The 15,910-nt window shown below is 43.0% G+C and overlaps 2 protein-coding genes across 5 annotated transcripts in view; both read right to left on the bottom strand.

Annotated features, from left to right (window-relative positions):
- The window catches only part of LOC138618914 (uncharacterized protein C1orf21 homolog), a 29,358-nt gene extending 28,300 nt beyond the window's left edge, over positions 1-1,058 (bottom strand). Inside the window, exon 1 of one of the 2 annotated variants that reach the window (XM_069695006.1) lies at positions 833-1,058. The gene's annotated coding sequence lies outside the window, so the exon portion shown is untranslated. The remainder of the gene's footprint in view (positions 1-832) is intronic. The other variant, XM_069695005.1, reaches the window with a different exon arrangement.
- Positions 1,059-2,072: 1,014 nt separating this feature from the next.
- Positions 2,073-15,536, bottom strand: edem3 (ER degradation enhancer, mannosidase alpha-like 3). 3 transcript variants are annotated; one of them, XM_069694984.1, is made up of 21 exons: positions 14,358-15,536; positions 14,231-14,276; positions 13,711-13,811; positions 12,382-12,421; positions 12,050-12,162; positions 11,756-11,909; positions 11,034-11,168; positions 9,643-9,748; positions 9,361-9,458; positions 9,019-9,144; positions 8,845-8,928; positions 8,507-8,590; positions 7,983-8,107; positions 7,210-7,381; positions 6,966-7,111; positions 6,714-6,858; positions 6,073-6,264; positions 5,268-5,433; positions 4,894-5,079; positions 4,456-4,503; positions 2,073-3,384 (listed from the first exon to the last, which is right to left on the bottom strand). In XM_069694984.1, the coding sequence occupies exons 1-21, from the start codon at positions 14,444-14,446 to the stop codon at positions 3,005-3,007; spliced, it is 2,736 nt and encodes a 911-aa protein (XP_069551085.1). In that variant the 5' UTR covers positions 14,447-15,536; the 3' UTR covers positions 2,073-3,004. The 3 variants fall into 3 exon arrangements, with proteins under 3 accessions (XP_069551085.1, XP_069551086.1, XP_069551087.1); XM_069694985.1 differs by having other exon boundaries at positions 4,489-4,503; XM_069694986.1 differs by lacking the exon at positions 4,456-4,503.
- Positions 15,537-15,910: the final 374 nt, after the last annotated feature.

Genomic DNA, 15,910 nt, shown 5'->3' with positions numbered 1-15,910 from the left:
TCTCACCTCTGTGATGAGAAACAAAGACAACCAGCAGCTCATAACAAACATGCCAGAGAAGCCTGCTGATGGTGGTCAACAGAAGGAGAAAGCTTTTCCCATCACACTAGAGAAGTTGGAGGCACACGGCAGGCTGAGGAGGAGCGGTAGCAGCAGTAGTTGTAGCCCCTGGCCCAGCCACACAGCTCTGCCCTGTCCTCCGCTCAACAGCTGTGTCCAGCTGCGCTGCCGGGAGACACTGGGCGCTTTGTTCCCGTCAGGGGGAGGCAGAGCTGCGGGCAGAAGTAGTGCAAACGGTGCGTAGTGTGGTTTCCACAAAGGTTAACGGCCCGCTGCCTCTGCCAGCCCCAGGTCTTCCCTCTGTTGAGTGTTTCTTCAAAACAAACGGCCTCTGAAGAGCAGCAGCGGCGGCGGCGGCATGCAGAGGGGGAGCAGCGGCACTGTGCGGCACCAGCCAACCAGGATGTGTGGAAAATTTGAAACGCGCCGAGCCAACGCCGTCCGAACCGAGCGAGCACAGTCATTCACACACTCCAAATGAGACACGAACACGTCCCCCTCTCCTCAGACTCCTCTTCGCGTGTTTTATCGCCGGTAAAAACGGGGAGATAAAGTCGCGTTCAGCAGTGCAGCACCGAAAACCTCGACAGATGCGAAGCCCCGTGTGCAGCAGGAAGGAGAGCACCGGGTAATAATCACGGCACACTCAGGAAACAACAACAAAAGAGAGGAGTAAAGAGAGAAAGAGCCCGCAAGCAGGAGCGTGGTTTTCGCTGGAGGGTAAACGACACCCCTGGGAGAAGATTAGCGAGTAATTCACGCTCGTACTTACTCAGATGAACCGGTGCCGCTCGGTCCACTGGAGGGTAGCCGGTCGGTCTTCCGGCTGTGTGTCGGGCGGGATCTGCGCTATGGAGACTGGAGAGCTCAGCTCAGAGCCGCGAGGACTGAGCGTAAACTGTGGCTTGCGTCATTTCACCAGGATGCCACTATTGCGCGCAGCAATGCAGCCATCTTGCTGAGGAGTGCCCCACCAACTCACCAATCACTGCCGGACCTTAGCTGCTGTCTTATTTTGACAGGGATCCACCAAGAGCAGCACTTACTACGGTCCGTCTGTGGTATTATTTACCGTGCCGTGGAAGATCTGAAGGAAATCTGTCAATGACAAATTAAACATTTTTTTTCTTTGTTTTGTTTTGTTCTGTTTCTTCATATAAACATTTTAAGTCACTTTTATTAAGTGGTGGAAATTACAGTACAGTAATATTGTCATGCTTATAATCTACTACAACCGATAGCTTTATTTACCAGCCACTTTGCAAGTTATATTGTATTTATATATGCAACAGTATGAGTATAGTACAACTGGCTCCACCTCCAGAAGCTGTCCTATTAAAAATGTTGTTACATGTTTTTATTCTCCCCAAAAGCTTTTGCCCTAAGTACAATTTGCTAAAAAATAGGATACTTTTCTTCTTTTACCTAGGCTATGTAAAACGTAAATGCAAGACAGTTTTGCAGCCGCAAATTTCTACTCGACATGAGTGCTTCCTCCACCACTGCTTTAATCATTCTGACAGTAATGCCATGGTGCACCCTGAGAATATTTCCAATTACAGATCTCTCATGTTGACTAAAGTGATTTGATGTGGGTGTCCGCCCACTGTTTATAGAAATGTCTGTTGGAAAATTAAAAAAGGAATTAAAAAATATCTTTACCGTCCACTCAAATGACCCACTCTATTGTGAAGTCAACCTGTGTTTACCTTTCTCAAAAACGTCATAGACATGACGTGCTGAATAATGTCAGAGCAACTTTTTCATCCACACAAAATGGTGTAACACTTAAAATCTACAGTAGAGCAGGAGATGTGTTGTGTTGGTTGGGTGGTGTGGTGTGATGTGATGTGATGTGATGTGATGTGATGTGATGTGATGTGATGTGATGTGATGTGATGGATCCAACCACATCATCCTATGAGTAAATCTCCTTCCATTTAACATTCATTTTTTGATCGCAACAGAAATCAAACAATCAGTGTTCAAAGAACAAACACTCAAAGAATGAAGGCAGCCTTCAGGATTTCCCTCAATTTTTATTTGATTTCATCCTGTCATCTTATTGGCTTATTTCTGCTCCTTCAAGTCAGTCAGCAGCTCGATCATGACAGACAGATCATACAGCGCCCTCTGGAGGCGGCCTATGAGTGCGCGATCCATCCCGTCACGCTGCTGAGGGTGTGTCTGCTCCACCCAATGTGGTCCAGAGGCTGTTGTTTGTGGGGTGACCCAGAACCTGAGCGAACAGCACTATATTATTTCGGTCAATATATTTCGACAAATACATATTTACAATGACAGATATCCTCCAGAGAGATTAAGTTTGGTGTTGAGTTTGTCTGCCATAAAGCCATAAAAAGATTCTGCAGCTTATTCATCACCAATCTTCCCCATTAACAAAGTTCTTAATTCTCATCAATGCTTACATAAGATTAAGCCCAAGACCATGAAAGCAGTAAATCTATCATCACAAATAATCGTCACATGTGAATAAAATGAATTGGTCGATGGGTTCATTAGTTAGAAAGTCGATGTTGGACTAGCATTCGATTGAGCAAAAGTAGTCAGAAATGCATAGACAGAGTGAGAAGTAATTTGGACTGGAGAGCGAGACGCGGTTATACAGTCTGGTCCATGTTGATCATTAGGGTTTGTTATGACACATAAACAGAAGCTGTACGAGAAAGTGAGGTAAGAACCCTGGGCTCTCATCCACCGTCGACCTAAAAAGGACTTCCTTCTGGTCCAGAGAGACAGTATGTGGGCTGCCTTGGTACGTGATACCATTCAGAAGACAGGAAACCGTCATGAAAGACATCTCCCCGGCTTCCTGCGAGTTCATCAGGCTGAGGCTGGCGACATGTGACGATGCCCCACCTCCAGGTCTCTCCCCTTGGCGGCATCAGACCGCAGTCACAGGGCACGATGAGCCCGACGACTGTCAGAGCTCATCTTTCTCCATCTGCTGGAATGCCTCCAAGTCTTCCCGCCAATCAGCCAGCAGTTCGTCCACTGACTGGCTGCTGGAGTCTGTGTTGTCTTTAGGCACCTCTCTCTTCTCCGAGTCCATCTCGTCTTCAGGCTGAGCCGAGTCCGCCTCTGCCTCTGCAGGACTGACTTCCTCTACGGGTGGACTAACCTCCTCTGCAGGACTGGCGTCTTCATCCACAGGACTGACTTCCTCCTGTGAAGGAGTAACTTCCTCAGCAGCAGATTCATCTGGCTCCACCGTGCTCATTTGCGATTGGCCGACAGGTTCAAATGAAGTGGGAGTTGTTGCCTCAGTTAAGCAGTCCTCCTCCGCTTCTTGCACATTCACACCTGAAAAGGAAACAGGAGCGTGTGAGACTGAATAGTTTTGCGCAAAATGATGTACAAGACAGACACACAAACACTTTTCCTCCTCCTCCTCCGTCAGTAATACATACGAGCCTCCTGGTAGCCATTCTTGGTCAAAAATAGACCCGTTTTTGTCGAGAGGCTGTCAACTGTAACGGCATGATGCTGATTGTGAGTCATGTTTCCAACAGGATAAAGCCTTTCTCACATAGCTGCAAAACCAAACTCAGACTCAAATGAGAAAAAAAAAAGTCTGGCAAAGAGTTGTACTGTGAATGTTGCACAGCTCTGGTTAGAAGGAAAGTGATGCCTTATCGTTTCTAAAAATGTCAACGCCTCTTTAACTGCAGATTGTAAAACGTGTTAAGAGACAAGACTGTGCTTTTTGGCTGGTCTGCAATATAAATGTCTCTCACTGACTGACAGTAATTACACCATTTGTTGGCCGTCTGCAATGACTTCCTGTATCCATTTCAAAATAAAAGTCATCATTTTAAATTAAAAGCGCTTTAGTGTTTCATACACAGTCCAACCATATACTAGGCTTTAACCTCATCTTGTTATTATACAGCCAAGGGAATACACCCAGGACTGCTGCAATGACAACAGCAGCCTTCAACTTTAAGGCTTGCATAATTCAGGCACAGACGGGCACAGGCTATCTGGTCATTATGGTGTCATGATTACCAAGTTACTGTTCATGATCATCTCCATTCAGGCATCTTAACATTAGGTATGAAGATTTTCTCATATTTACAGTAAATACACTGTTACATGCCTGGGTTATAACCCTACCACACTGTCCTGCCTTCCTGCATAACTATTGGTTTGTCCCAGTGACAGAAGGTAAGAGGAGCTGTCATGTCTTAAGGTCTTGCACTAAGCTTTTCTATCAGACTCCAACAGAATCCTGTGGTTAGAAGGCCCCGTGCGAGAGAGGGATGGTGAGATACGAGCATTACCATAAGGAGGAAAAAAAAAGAAGAAGATATTAAGGCCAGGGAACAGTGTGGGTAACAGACAAAGGAAGAAGGAAAAGAAGAGCATACTTACTGCCCTCAATCAGGCTTCCAGGAAGAGTTTTACCTTTGAATATGGCTTCTGTTCATCCAAAGGGGTGAGGGTTGTGAAAACACAGCAGAGAAACCAAGAAAGAGGAGAAAAAGGTACCGTTACAGGGAATAGGAGGATTTGGCAAATGAGGAAAAAAGAGGAAAAGAATGTGGATGCAATAATGATAAGGGTGTAAACCTCCATCACACCCCATTATAACCACAGCCGGTGGGTAGCTTTGGAATGACTCACAAGCTCTGATACTTCAATTTGCACCTGAATCCCTACACCTCATCTTTATTTTATGAAACCAAGCATATAATGAGGCTCAGTCAGTAGACAGATATATGTACAACGATGTGATCAATCTTATAAGTGGAATGAAGAGAAGTGCTGCAACCATCGGGAATGGCGCATACGAGGGAAAAATTATCACACCTCTGTCTCTGGCTTTGTCGCTCAGAAGCACCTCCACCTCTCTGTACTCCTTCAACGCCTCCAACAGGATGTTGCCCTCCTTGTGGAACAAGAAGAGGACAGGCATGGTGATGTCATCCGTGCTGCGGCCGTCCCCGGCCATCTGAAACAGGGGAGCTGTGTCGCTGCTGCTGCCCTCGTTATCATCTGGAAGGAAAAGAGAGGAGTGACAGACTTAACATTATTACTATAGCTCAAGTTAGTGTTAATCTTTTATTATCCGGTGATCAGCACCCTGTTGGACTGACTGTCTTCAAGATAATCCAGTTATCAAGCACTAATCTAGTCACAGAGTAGTCATATTCCGTCTTCTGTCATTTGCTGCGCGCACTCACCGATGACGATGCCTCCGATGGCGCCAGCTTTTTGGATGTGTCGGGCCTTCTCTGCAAACATACACTGACCCCTCTGGAGCAGAGCGATGTGGCCCTGGACGTACTCAGCGTTGGTGATCTCAGTACAGCCATTGTAGGGTTCAGCCACAGTGACAAAGCCTCGTACCTGCAGGACAAAAAAAAAAAAGCAGAATTGTTGCAAAGAATTCATCATTTTTCTGTTGTACAGAACTGCGGTCTGATCCCACAGACATACTTTCCATCTGTCCTCCAGGACATATTCAAAATCCATCACACAACAATAACACCGTCGGTTGTCTGTTTTCTTGTTTGTTTAAATCTTTGCACTATTGTTTAGTTAGGTTTAATTTAATTATTCTATTTTATTTATTGTTTCTACTGTGCATTTTTATATTTAATATTTTACTGTTGTTTTATTGCTTTCCTGTACCTATAATGTTGCTACATCGAAATAATTTCCCCTTGTGGGATTAATAAAGTATCTGTCTGTCTGTCTTCTATCTATCTATCTATCTATCTATCTATCTATCTATCTATCTATCTATCTATCTATCTATCTATCTATCTATCTATCTATCTATCTATCTATCTATCTATCTATCTATCTATCTATCTATCTATCTATCTATCTATCTATCTATCTATCTATCTATCTATCTATTCCTGGAGAGGAAGTTTCCCTCTCAAAAATAAAGGGGGAAGAGTGTGTCTCTCCTTGGAAAAACAAACAGCTAGATGTGCACTTGTAACCAGGAAGCTTGGCACAGCTACAAAACCCACTCACCCCTGTGGAACTTTTGGACAGGTCTGTGCCAAACTGCGCTGGGCCGGCGGTCAGCACCACCCTGCCAAAGAACGGATGTGAGACGATCTGAATGGCTCTGGGAGGCAGCTGCTCTTTCTGCTGCTGGCTGGACAGCTCCATCATCTCCTGCATGAAGCGCACGCCATCCTCTGCTGCTACTGCGCTCATCGCCTACGTGTAGGTGTGACAGAGTGGGAGAGGAGAGGACGGGAGAGAGCAGTTTTAAAAAAGGTGGAAAGAAACCAGAAAGAACATCGAGTTTGGACACAAATATATGTGGCAAAACAAAATTTGGCACCTGAGTCCAAGTATGTTCTCTTCCTTGTCTTACATAGTACAGATGCAGACGCTGGAATCTGAAGACACCATGATGCACGCATGATGAAAAATAACTTCACCTTTTAAAAGGTAGTTTTTCCTCATTAGCTCTACAGATATTATAGATGTGATCATGTTTTATCATGACAGCATGTGCTCGAACTGTAATATATTGTATCACAGGTTACATTATTATTCCAACAAGAAACAGCTGAGATGTAGCACACAGTCAAGAAACTCAGTTCATCCGGTCATGGATTTTGTGTTTTTTATGATAACTTTAAAACTGATAAATTGTTTACCTGTGTCGCATGCTGCACCAGCTGCACCCTGCCATCTTTCAGGTGGATGAGGCTGACTCCCATCCTCCTCAGCAGCTCCAGATGTTCAGGGTTGTTTGCCATGAAGTCTTGAGCCCTCAGGGGAGGACGGCCCATACCAGGTTCCCTGAAAGGAGGTGGGGGAGGAATCAGTTACAAAGATGGAAGAAAGCTGCTGAAAATAGACAATAGGTGCAGACAATATGAGCTGGTTTGATCTGTATGTATGCATACCTGTAAGGGGCAGGACGCGGGCAGCTCTTGTCAACAGCACTACGGATCGGTTCTCTCAGGTTGCGAGGAAAGGCGGGGTCAGGAAACAGGAGGCGAGCGTTCGGACACGTCCAGTCAAAGTTAGAGTCGTCTAGCTCCTCTTCTGACTGAAGTATCAGGAACATATGACAGTTTTGCATGAGTCCAAAGTGTAAATGCTTTCATTACTTTGTCAAATGTTGATTAATGGAATCATATTAATTACCGTTCTGTTAGAGGGAATGGACGAGGAGTGAGGGGCTGTGGAGAGCGACAGGGGCAGCAGGTGCGCCTCAGTGGTGAAGATGTAGTCCTCCACATCAAACGGGAGGTTCTCCGCTTCCGCAAACAGCAGGAACAAGTATTTAAACATCTCAGCAAGGAAGAACGAGTCCATCCTGAGAGAAAGAAAAGTCGTGTAAAATAAGGAACAGCGGACTGACAAATTGAATTACTCAAACAAACACAGATTATTCCCATTACAAACAAAACTAGTATCATCAATGTAATGTTTTCACCATTACAGCCTGAATTTCTTTCTCTTATTCATTAATTCTGAATAATAAATTCATCAAACACTGTTCTCCTTAAAAAAAAAAAAGTATACTGTTTAATGTCATCTTTACAAATAAATTTCATTGTTTCAATATATTGCTTTGTTATAACGCTTTAAATTAACCATATCTGAGGGTTTCCTGCAAAAAAGTATCATCTGATATCCAGTATATTTATTTTAATAATCAGGATCAATATTGGCCTCATGACTTTCGGACTGGTCAAGCTCAGTTACAAAGATCCAGTGATGGTAAGAAAAAAAAAAACATATAACCCTTACCACTATGTAACATACTTTGTCCTTGCTGTGTTTCATATCATGCTTTTTACACCATTATCTCATGGTATGTAAAGCCCATCTAAATGGTGTTCCCAGTAGCAGGCAGTCAGTCTACTATCATCCCACAAATAATCATACAAGCACTGAGTTTTTAATGTTCTGACCGATCTTCGTGGCTCCCAGTGCGTACATCCTTCATTGCAGCAAAGCCGCAGGGAACACGGGCAAAGCGGTTGAGGTTGTCCAGGATGGTGCGGCCGGCCTCCAGGTAGTAAGGGTCTCCTGTGGCCTGGGAGAGTGAGAGAACAGTACTGTGATCACAGCAGCACATCAACTGTGGAGAAGGAGTCCAGTGAAGTCCATTACACAGATTCCAAGAGAAACGATCTCAGCGATTCAGCATATCACGTTTCTTCAAAGCTTTTTACAAGACCAGATACTTATGAACATTATTGGTGATGTGTTTGCTGGAGGTGGCTTAATTACCACAGAAATGGAGACAGTGTCTCTCACAAACTGGGAGTGAATTCTGGTGCACCATTCGATTTTAATCAAATGTCAAAAACCTGAGAGCTAATATCAAGTTAACACCATCCATTGTTAACTGCTGCATGATAATAGGTCATTTACCTCTACTGTGGCATTGAAGAGAGAACGTCTGCATTATGTCAGCAACTTGATAAATTACCTTGTAAAGGAAATAGGTGCTCTCTGCAAACTCAGGCCTCAGGGGATGTTGGGCCCAGTGTACCCTGAAATCAGTAGTGAAGGCCTGAGGACAGACGCAGAAGGACAAAGGGGTCAGCACACCGACTACGAGCGGTGTAATTAAAATGAACAGACGAAGCTAAAATGCAGCTGTGCTGCATGAAATCCAAGCTTGTTCGCTTCCAAACAGTTTTGGTTGACCACACAAGCCATATGGGGTTATTTGATTCGATGGTCAAATGACACAGATTCACTTTTTGTGCTGCAGTTAAAGCCCCGGCTGTAGTATTTGAAGTTGGAAACTGTAAAACAGATTACCTCTGGGAGGAAGTTGTGTTTCTTGGTCACTTGGTACAACATCTCATGAGTCTCGATGGCAGGACGGATATCTCCCTTCAACACCTGGAACGTGTACAATATTTACAAAGTTATTGAAATTACAGAAGCCTCTATAAAGGCAGCAAATGCTTCGGTTCATATTATGTATCTGACCTGCAGTCCGGGGAAGAAGGCCAGCAGAGAGTCCATCCAGGTGCGAGCGGGAAGCAGAGGTTTGTGGATGTGGACATCCAGCAGCAGAGGAGGCTGGCTGATGTACTTCATAATAGAGGCGTAGTGCTAAATGGGACATACATAGTGGATATATTGAAGATATAGTTGTCTTAAAACACTGTTGAGGTAATAAGAACAATCAGGGAGTACAATTTAGACATTATGGTGTTTGGTGATACACACAAATAAGCCCCCCGCAAACTTGACATCAAACCTAGTTTTTCCAAATGTATATTTGTCACAAAGTAAACAACAGTCAAATGTGTGTGCGTGTGTTCTCACAATATTGAACCGTTGCAGAAACATGTCATCTCCCAAGAGAATGTAGGCCTTCAGCAGGTATTCATAGTACGAGTCAATTCCTGCTCCCACTCCACTGTCTGGAAACACAAAATCATCAATCACTTTATTAGACATTATTTAAAGACAATTAATTTTTAGTCATCCACAACCTGTAAAACCAAAATCCTCCCATACCCAAACAGAACAACTGTACACCTATACTTCAAATGACTTTTCCCATTCATCTGCCCTGTTCATCTTTCACTCCCTCTGCGCTCTCACCTCTTCGGACCCACTCTCCAGAGTGGATGTTGATGGTGGTTCCCACCAGATTGCTGTTTCTCTGTCTCTTCTCCCACAGAAAGTCCAGGGCTCTCCGGGCATGGGCCTGTGTGTGTGTGTGTGTGTGTGTGTGTGTGTGTGTGTGTGTGTGTGTGTGTGTGTGTGTGTGTGTGTGTGTGTGTGTGTGTGTGTGTGAGTGAGAGAGAGAGAGAGAGAGAGAGAGAGAGAGAGAGAGAGAGAGAGAGAGAGAGAGAGAGAGAGAGAGAGAGAGAGAGTGAGTGAGAGAGAGAGTGAGTGAGTGAGTGAGAGTGAGAGAGAGAGAGAGAGGAAGTGTGCATTATTGATTTAAAAAAAAAAAGTAAAAATCAATCTGCAGTAGCTCTCGACTGTTTGAATGATTACAGTGATTGACTCTTTGCTTGTTCAGCAGTTTGCTGTTGCCAGGAAATGAACCGGTCCCATGATCAAGGAAGGTGTGAGGAAAAAAATAGCTACCTTTGTTGTTTTTTTTAAACAATTTCCAATACCTACTTGAATGGAAAGTCAGGTGGATCAGCAACCAAAAGACGTCTTCAGGGTCTAGCTTATTTTAAACTTTATTATTTTACCAAGAGTGGTGATGACAAGCAGCAATTTTCATTTTTGCATCCACAATTAAAAAGTTATTGGCAAGATATTGTTTATTCATGAGATAGGTGATCGAACCTCAGTCAAATAAATTACACTAAATGTGTGCAGTCTCTGCAGGAGTGATGTAAAGTAGAGAGACAACTAAGATGAGTGATACAAACTGTATTATCTGTATAATCTATGGGCCCACAACACTTGAATATTCCAATGGAACTTAGTGATCAACTTGGTTATTCGTGACATGAGAATTATTGTATAGTACCACCAATCCATCACCTATTGATGAAATAAGCAGTGTAGAGAAAGGAAAAGGAAAACAAGGACAAAATGGAATCGGATCTCACTAAATATATGAAATACAATCCCACACAAAATTCTGGTTTCATAAATCCAAGTATCTGCAACCGGATCTCAAAAGAAACCTGAGTCACTTGTAGGGTGTGGCTGTTCAGAGCTGATGCTTGTCTGTTTAAATGTCTATGGGCTATCTAACTACTCGACAGCTCTTTGACGGCGATGAATTCAATATGTCGACATAGGAAACATCACAAAATGCATGCAAACACTTAACAGAAATTCAGTTTGTGTATCACCACAGATCTTCAAATGAATAATTAGCGGATGTCCAAAACATGAACTGCTGACTGGGGACTGTGTTATATCTGCTGGGTGATTGAAATATATTGTCTTCTTATCTGTAATGCTTACTGAGTGTGAATGTAGACATAGGAGAATCTGATGACGTCATGACAATGTGGTACCTCAAACACAGGGTCCCCAGTGAAGCGGCTTAAGGCTGCAAACTCCAGGATGATGGTTCCCGCACACGCTGTACAGGTGTCTGTCTCTGTGCCTGTTCTCGTCTCAGGACCCCTGACACCATATTTCAAGTTCACCTGCCAATCAAAGAGGAAGAATAACAGTCACATTTGATTAATGGAAGATTATGCGCGGAAACAAGTCAGCCACGAAAATGTCTGCTCCTGAAAGCTGTTACAGCTGCGAGCGGAGCAGTGAAGCAGAAAATAGAAATATGGAGTCATAATCTTTGAGAAGGTTCCGAGCAAATGTAGATATCAGTTTGTCATGTTGAAGTCTGAAAGCATGTAAATAAACTCAAAAATGTCTTTTGTATAGCCCACCAGTTCAAATAGGTTTTCTTTAAAAAAGGATTCATTTTAAGAGGTCAGGTTCTGATTTTTTTTTCCATCATAAAGATTTGGACTACCTTCATTATATGCATCACAAATGACCTCAGTTTTCATTGATTCTTCTTATTAAACAACCGCTACAACAGATAAGGCAGATAAGGGCAACACCTTTTTATGCAATTTTACCCTTTAAACAAAACTACATCTATTGGCATGTAGCACACAGAGCCTTTTCCATTCATTATCATTCAATTATTAAAATGGAAGAATTCTGGTATTACAGTGGGAAGCTGAGTTATAGTAGTATGTCTGCCTGTGTGTGTCTGTCTCACCCTGGGATAAGGCAGGCCACTGCTGGTGTTGAAGGCCGGCAGCAGTCGGAGTCCCAGGTCTTTGGCCATGTGCAGGAGCTCATCCTGGTACCACTGCATGTGCTGACCTCCTTCCTTCAGCATCACAGCCATGGAGTGTCCTCCCAGCAGACCTCTGAACACACACAAGATAACCACGTATAAACAATTAAGTACGATACAGTCCACTGACTTCTTCTGTCTTTTTGGACTTCAGCGGTTGAGCGATTTAGTTTTGAACAGTGTCTGTATGCTAATAATCCGGTCCAATCTCACCCGAGGACTCGAATGTTGGTTTCGAAGACTGACACTACAATGTCATTGTCCAGCCTCACATCTGTCAGCACCCTCCTCACCGCAACCTCAAACTCGGTTGTCTTATTTAAAAGCTGGCAGAAAGAAACAGAGCATGACTGTAACAATCAGCTTCAAATACACAGTTTAAAAGTTTTGAACTAGCAACACTGACATTCAGTATTAAATGTCATTGTTATGCAAAATAACATGAGATCATTTTCCCGTACAGCGTGTAGATAACATTAATGCTATTTCATCATTACCCATTACTAACGACAACCAAATGAGAAAAATGCAGAACTGATACTCACCACCAGAGTATCCAGGGTGTCTATGAGGGTCAGTGAAAACCTAACAGACAGAGACAACAGCTGGTTACCCTAACACTAATATCCACACTAATGAGTCCGAATCAGCAATAAAGAAAGAGAAGGAAAGAATGAGAGTTAAAACCGAGATGGATTCCACACTATAGAGATGAAACCCCAAATTAGAAATCTCAGTGTCTTAAATTATTCAGATCCAATTTCCAGCACCACCACAAAGGCAGGAACTAAATCAGCATCTTATCACCTCAGACAAACAAGATTTAAACAAGAGCATTAATGCCTTCATTTCTATCAGGGTTGAGGCTGATAAGGCTGTTCAGACTCCGATTTATGGACACTTCTTACTGGAATCTGATCAAATGTAGCAAGTCTGAAGTTTTAGCCAAAAATCCCTGACGATAGATTTTTGCAAATTTGTTTAGGTCTGACTGCTCTGATCAGATTACAGGTGTTTATTTTGCGTCTGTGACTTTTGAAAGCGGGTCGTGTGTAGATTGCATGCACAGGAAACATGTTAGTTTGGTGGTAGAAGGAGCCAATCACAGCAGGTCTGTGAGGACCACACTCCTCACTGGACAGTGACAGCAGCAGTGACAGAAGGATGAATGCTGTAAGAGTTTTGACAATAATCAAGAGGACTGAGCACAACCCTGTTGCAAATCAATATTTAAAAATTTTCACATAATACGTTTTTAAGTGTTATTGCCGGTTTATAAATTACTAAATAATCTTGGACCAAAATAGGTCTCTGACCTCCTCAAAGAACATAAACCCCGTGGGACTCTTAAATCTTTAGAAACTAGTCAACTGATCTAAACAGTGTGAAGCAGCTTTCAGATACTATTCTGCACAGATGGAACCAACTTTCTGCTGATCTCAAATGTAACTTAAAATCTAAATTAAAAACGGATGCTCTCATGTGCCTTTAATTTGTTGATTTCACTACTGCACTATTATTTGCTTTATTGCATTTGGAGCAACTTATAACTAAGTACTGCACTAGTACTGTATATCTTTTCTACTGTTGCTGAAATCTAATATTATTTGATTAAACCTGATTTTATTTGAGTTCTTATTGCTTGTCGATTCAAGGCTTTTCTTTGTCTCTGTTAAGCACTTTTAAATGACCTCTATGTTTGAAATGTGATAGGGAAAGCTGCCGTGCCCCACACAGAACAAATATTAAAAATAGTTCAAAACAAATGATTGTCATTTAGGAATCTGCCGTCTGACAGGTGTGAGAAATAACCTACATTATGATTTGTCCATTAATACAGCAAAACTCGTGAAACAAGGCATGATGCAACTCACTTCCCGAGTGCGTCATCTACGTCTCCTCGACTGGGTTCAAGCCCGCGTACTCTTCCTCTACACGTTAGAGGCATCAACTCATCTGCTGGGTATGCATGGTCCTGAAAAACACACAAACACACATTTGACACCTTGCTCTCGATTCCTGTCTGTTCAATAATAGGCTGCATCAGTCTGATTAAACCCCAGAAATCTCAAAACCACATCACATGAGGGAGCCAAGCACAAAGCATGTGGCAAAAAGCCAGCTGGCGTGCTGATTCGTAAAATCATGCCATGGTCATTTCTGTGTTTTGCTGAGTTATGAAAATAAAATCAAAAACATACCCCCAAACATTAATAAACTGTATTTATGTCTCCATAATTAACCATTATCAAAGTCATGTGCGGTTTACAAATAATGTGAGCAGGGATAAGCAGCTCAATTCTGCTGAAACACATAAATACCAAGCAAGCGGCACAAAGGCTTTCCCAAACTACAAACGTCTGAAAGGGGATAAAGCAAGGAAGGAGAACTTACCATATAATTCTGATATGCATGGTCAAACATCTCAACCACTTGGTTCCTTTGGTGAAAGCACAGCACGTCCACAAATCAGCATGTGTAACATCTCACACTATGTTCGCTGTGTTTTTCTTCCACTCACCTCAACTTGTGCTTCTCTTCCCGTGTCATTGAATGTCCAAGGCTGCATAACGCTCCCGACACCAATAATAAGAACAGTGCAGGCGGCATTGTGGTGTGTAGGCAAGATCACAGCAATACACATACAACTACAGTTCAGCTCTCAAGACAGTCACTGAATAAATATTTAGTCATTACCGCTGCTCCAACCAAACAGCTCACAATAATAAACTCAATCAAGCCACGTAAACCTCCACCACCTCATTCATTTCTACCTGAGGTCATGTTTAATCACTATTTTGGCTTTGTTTATGAGTCACCAGCAAATCACCGATGGCTTCAAACAGCATCAAGAAACATCTTGGGTTGTTGCTCAATTTTGTCCCATTGTGTGTTTCACCGAGACAGGGATGATGGTCACAGACAGTCGTGTGCGCACAAAGCTAACACTGAAATCAAACACTTGGCAGTAATGTCGTTACTTGAAGTAGCCTGAACATCTTATTGTAGCAGCAGAGCACATTTGCTCCACGTCGGAGTGTCACACCTGTTTACTTTAAGCCGTCACCGGGACCATGCAAACAGGGACGTGTCACATGCAAAAAGACTGTCATCGCGTTCAACTCCACCTCACCCGCTAAAGTCAAATGAATCCAGCCGTGTGAGTATAAAAAAGAAAACACAACGCTAGTTTGCAGGCATTACAGCTTTCTTTACGGCTCTTTGTTAAGAAAATCAAGCAACGTCGAGTTGAAGAGTCCCTTTCTCTTATTTGTGTGTTTACAATCTCCTCACAGTTTACTCACTCCAAAACTAAAATAAACAAACAGCGAATAAAACCAAACTTCAACAGGTCCTGTTTTCACTCTGGTGTGTCAACTGTGAACCTTTTGAGATGCGAGTTCATTATTTCCGTATTTTTTTCGTCAGCTGGTCAGAACAAGCAGCATCAACACTTATCAGGGTTTAATCAGCCAGTTAGCCAGCTGTGCTAACTAGCCGGGCTGGTGACAACGGGGCGACAAGGATTTTAAGACGAATCGAAAAAAGACACGTCTCCATCGTTTAACAGCGGACCTGAACGGGTTTGTCGTTTTCGGTCCTTTAAGTTGGAAAGTGGTTAATTTCGCCGCATGCTGCCCCTTTCGATGAGCTAGCTTGCCTCACAGACCGGATGCTGGTGCGATGAATCGTCAACAAGTAACATCCGCTTCCTGGTTTCCTCCCCCCCCCTCCTCCCCCCTATAAAAATACACATTTCAGCTATTTGGGAGATTATTCTGGATATATATATATAGATATATATATATAAATATAGCGGAAGGTAATATCTAGTGATGGTGAGATGAAGCCTCATGAGGCATCGAACCACTTCCGCCAACTGGTTCCAGAAAAGGTTCATTCCTCGGAGCTTCATGTGAACACGGAACCACCTGCTGGCCAAGTGTATAATGACAGGCAGCTGGATCTGAACCACATGTGATGCATTGAATGTTTGTGTCTGTTATGGCTGTTGGGAATGACTATGAATTACAAAAATGTATGACCAAATAATTTCTGTACATAAATTATCAC

Source organism: Brachyistius frenatus, unplaced genomic scaffold, assembly GCF_029030835.1.
Source record: "Brachyistius frenatus isolate BFR_SWC_R1_liver_20210118 unplaced genomic scaffold, ASM2903083v1 Contig_18, whole genome shotgun sequence".
NCBI classification, from domain to species: domain Eukaryota; kingdom Metazoa; phylum Chordata; class Actinopteri; family Embiotocidae; genus Brachyistius; species Brachyistius frenatus.
The sequence above is the reverse complement of the archived record's forward strand: the minus strand, read 5'-3'. Positions and strand labels throughout refer to the sequence as shown.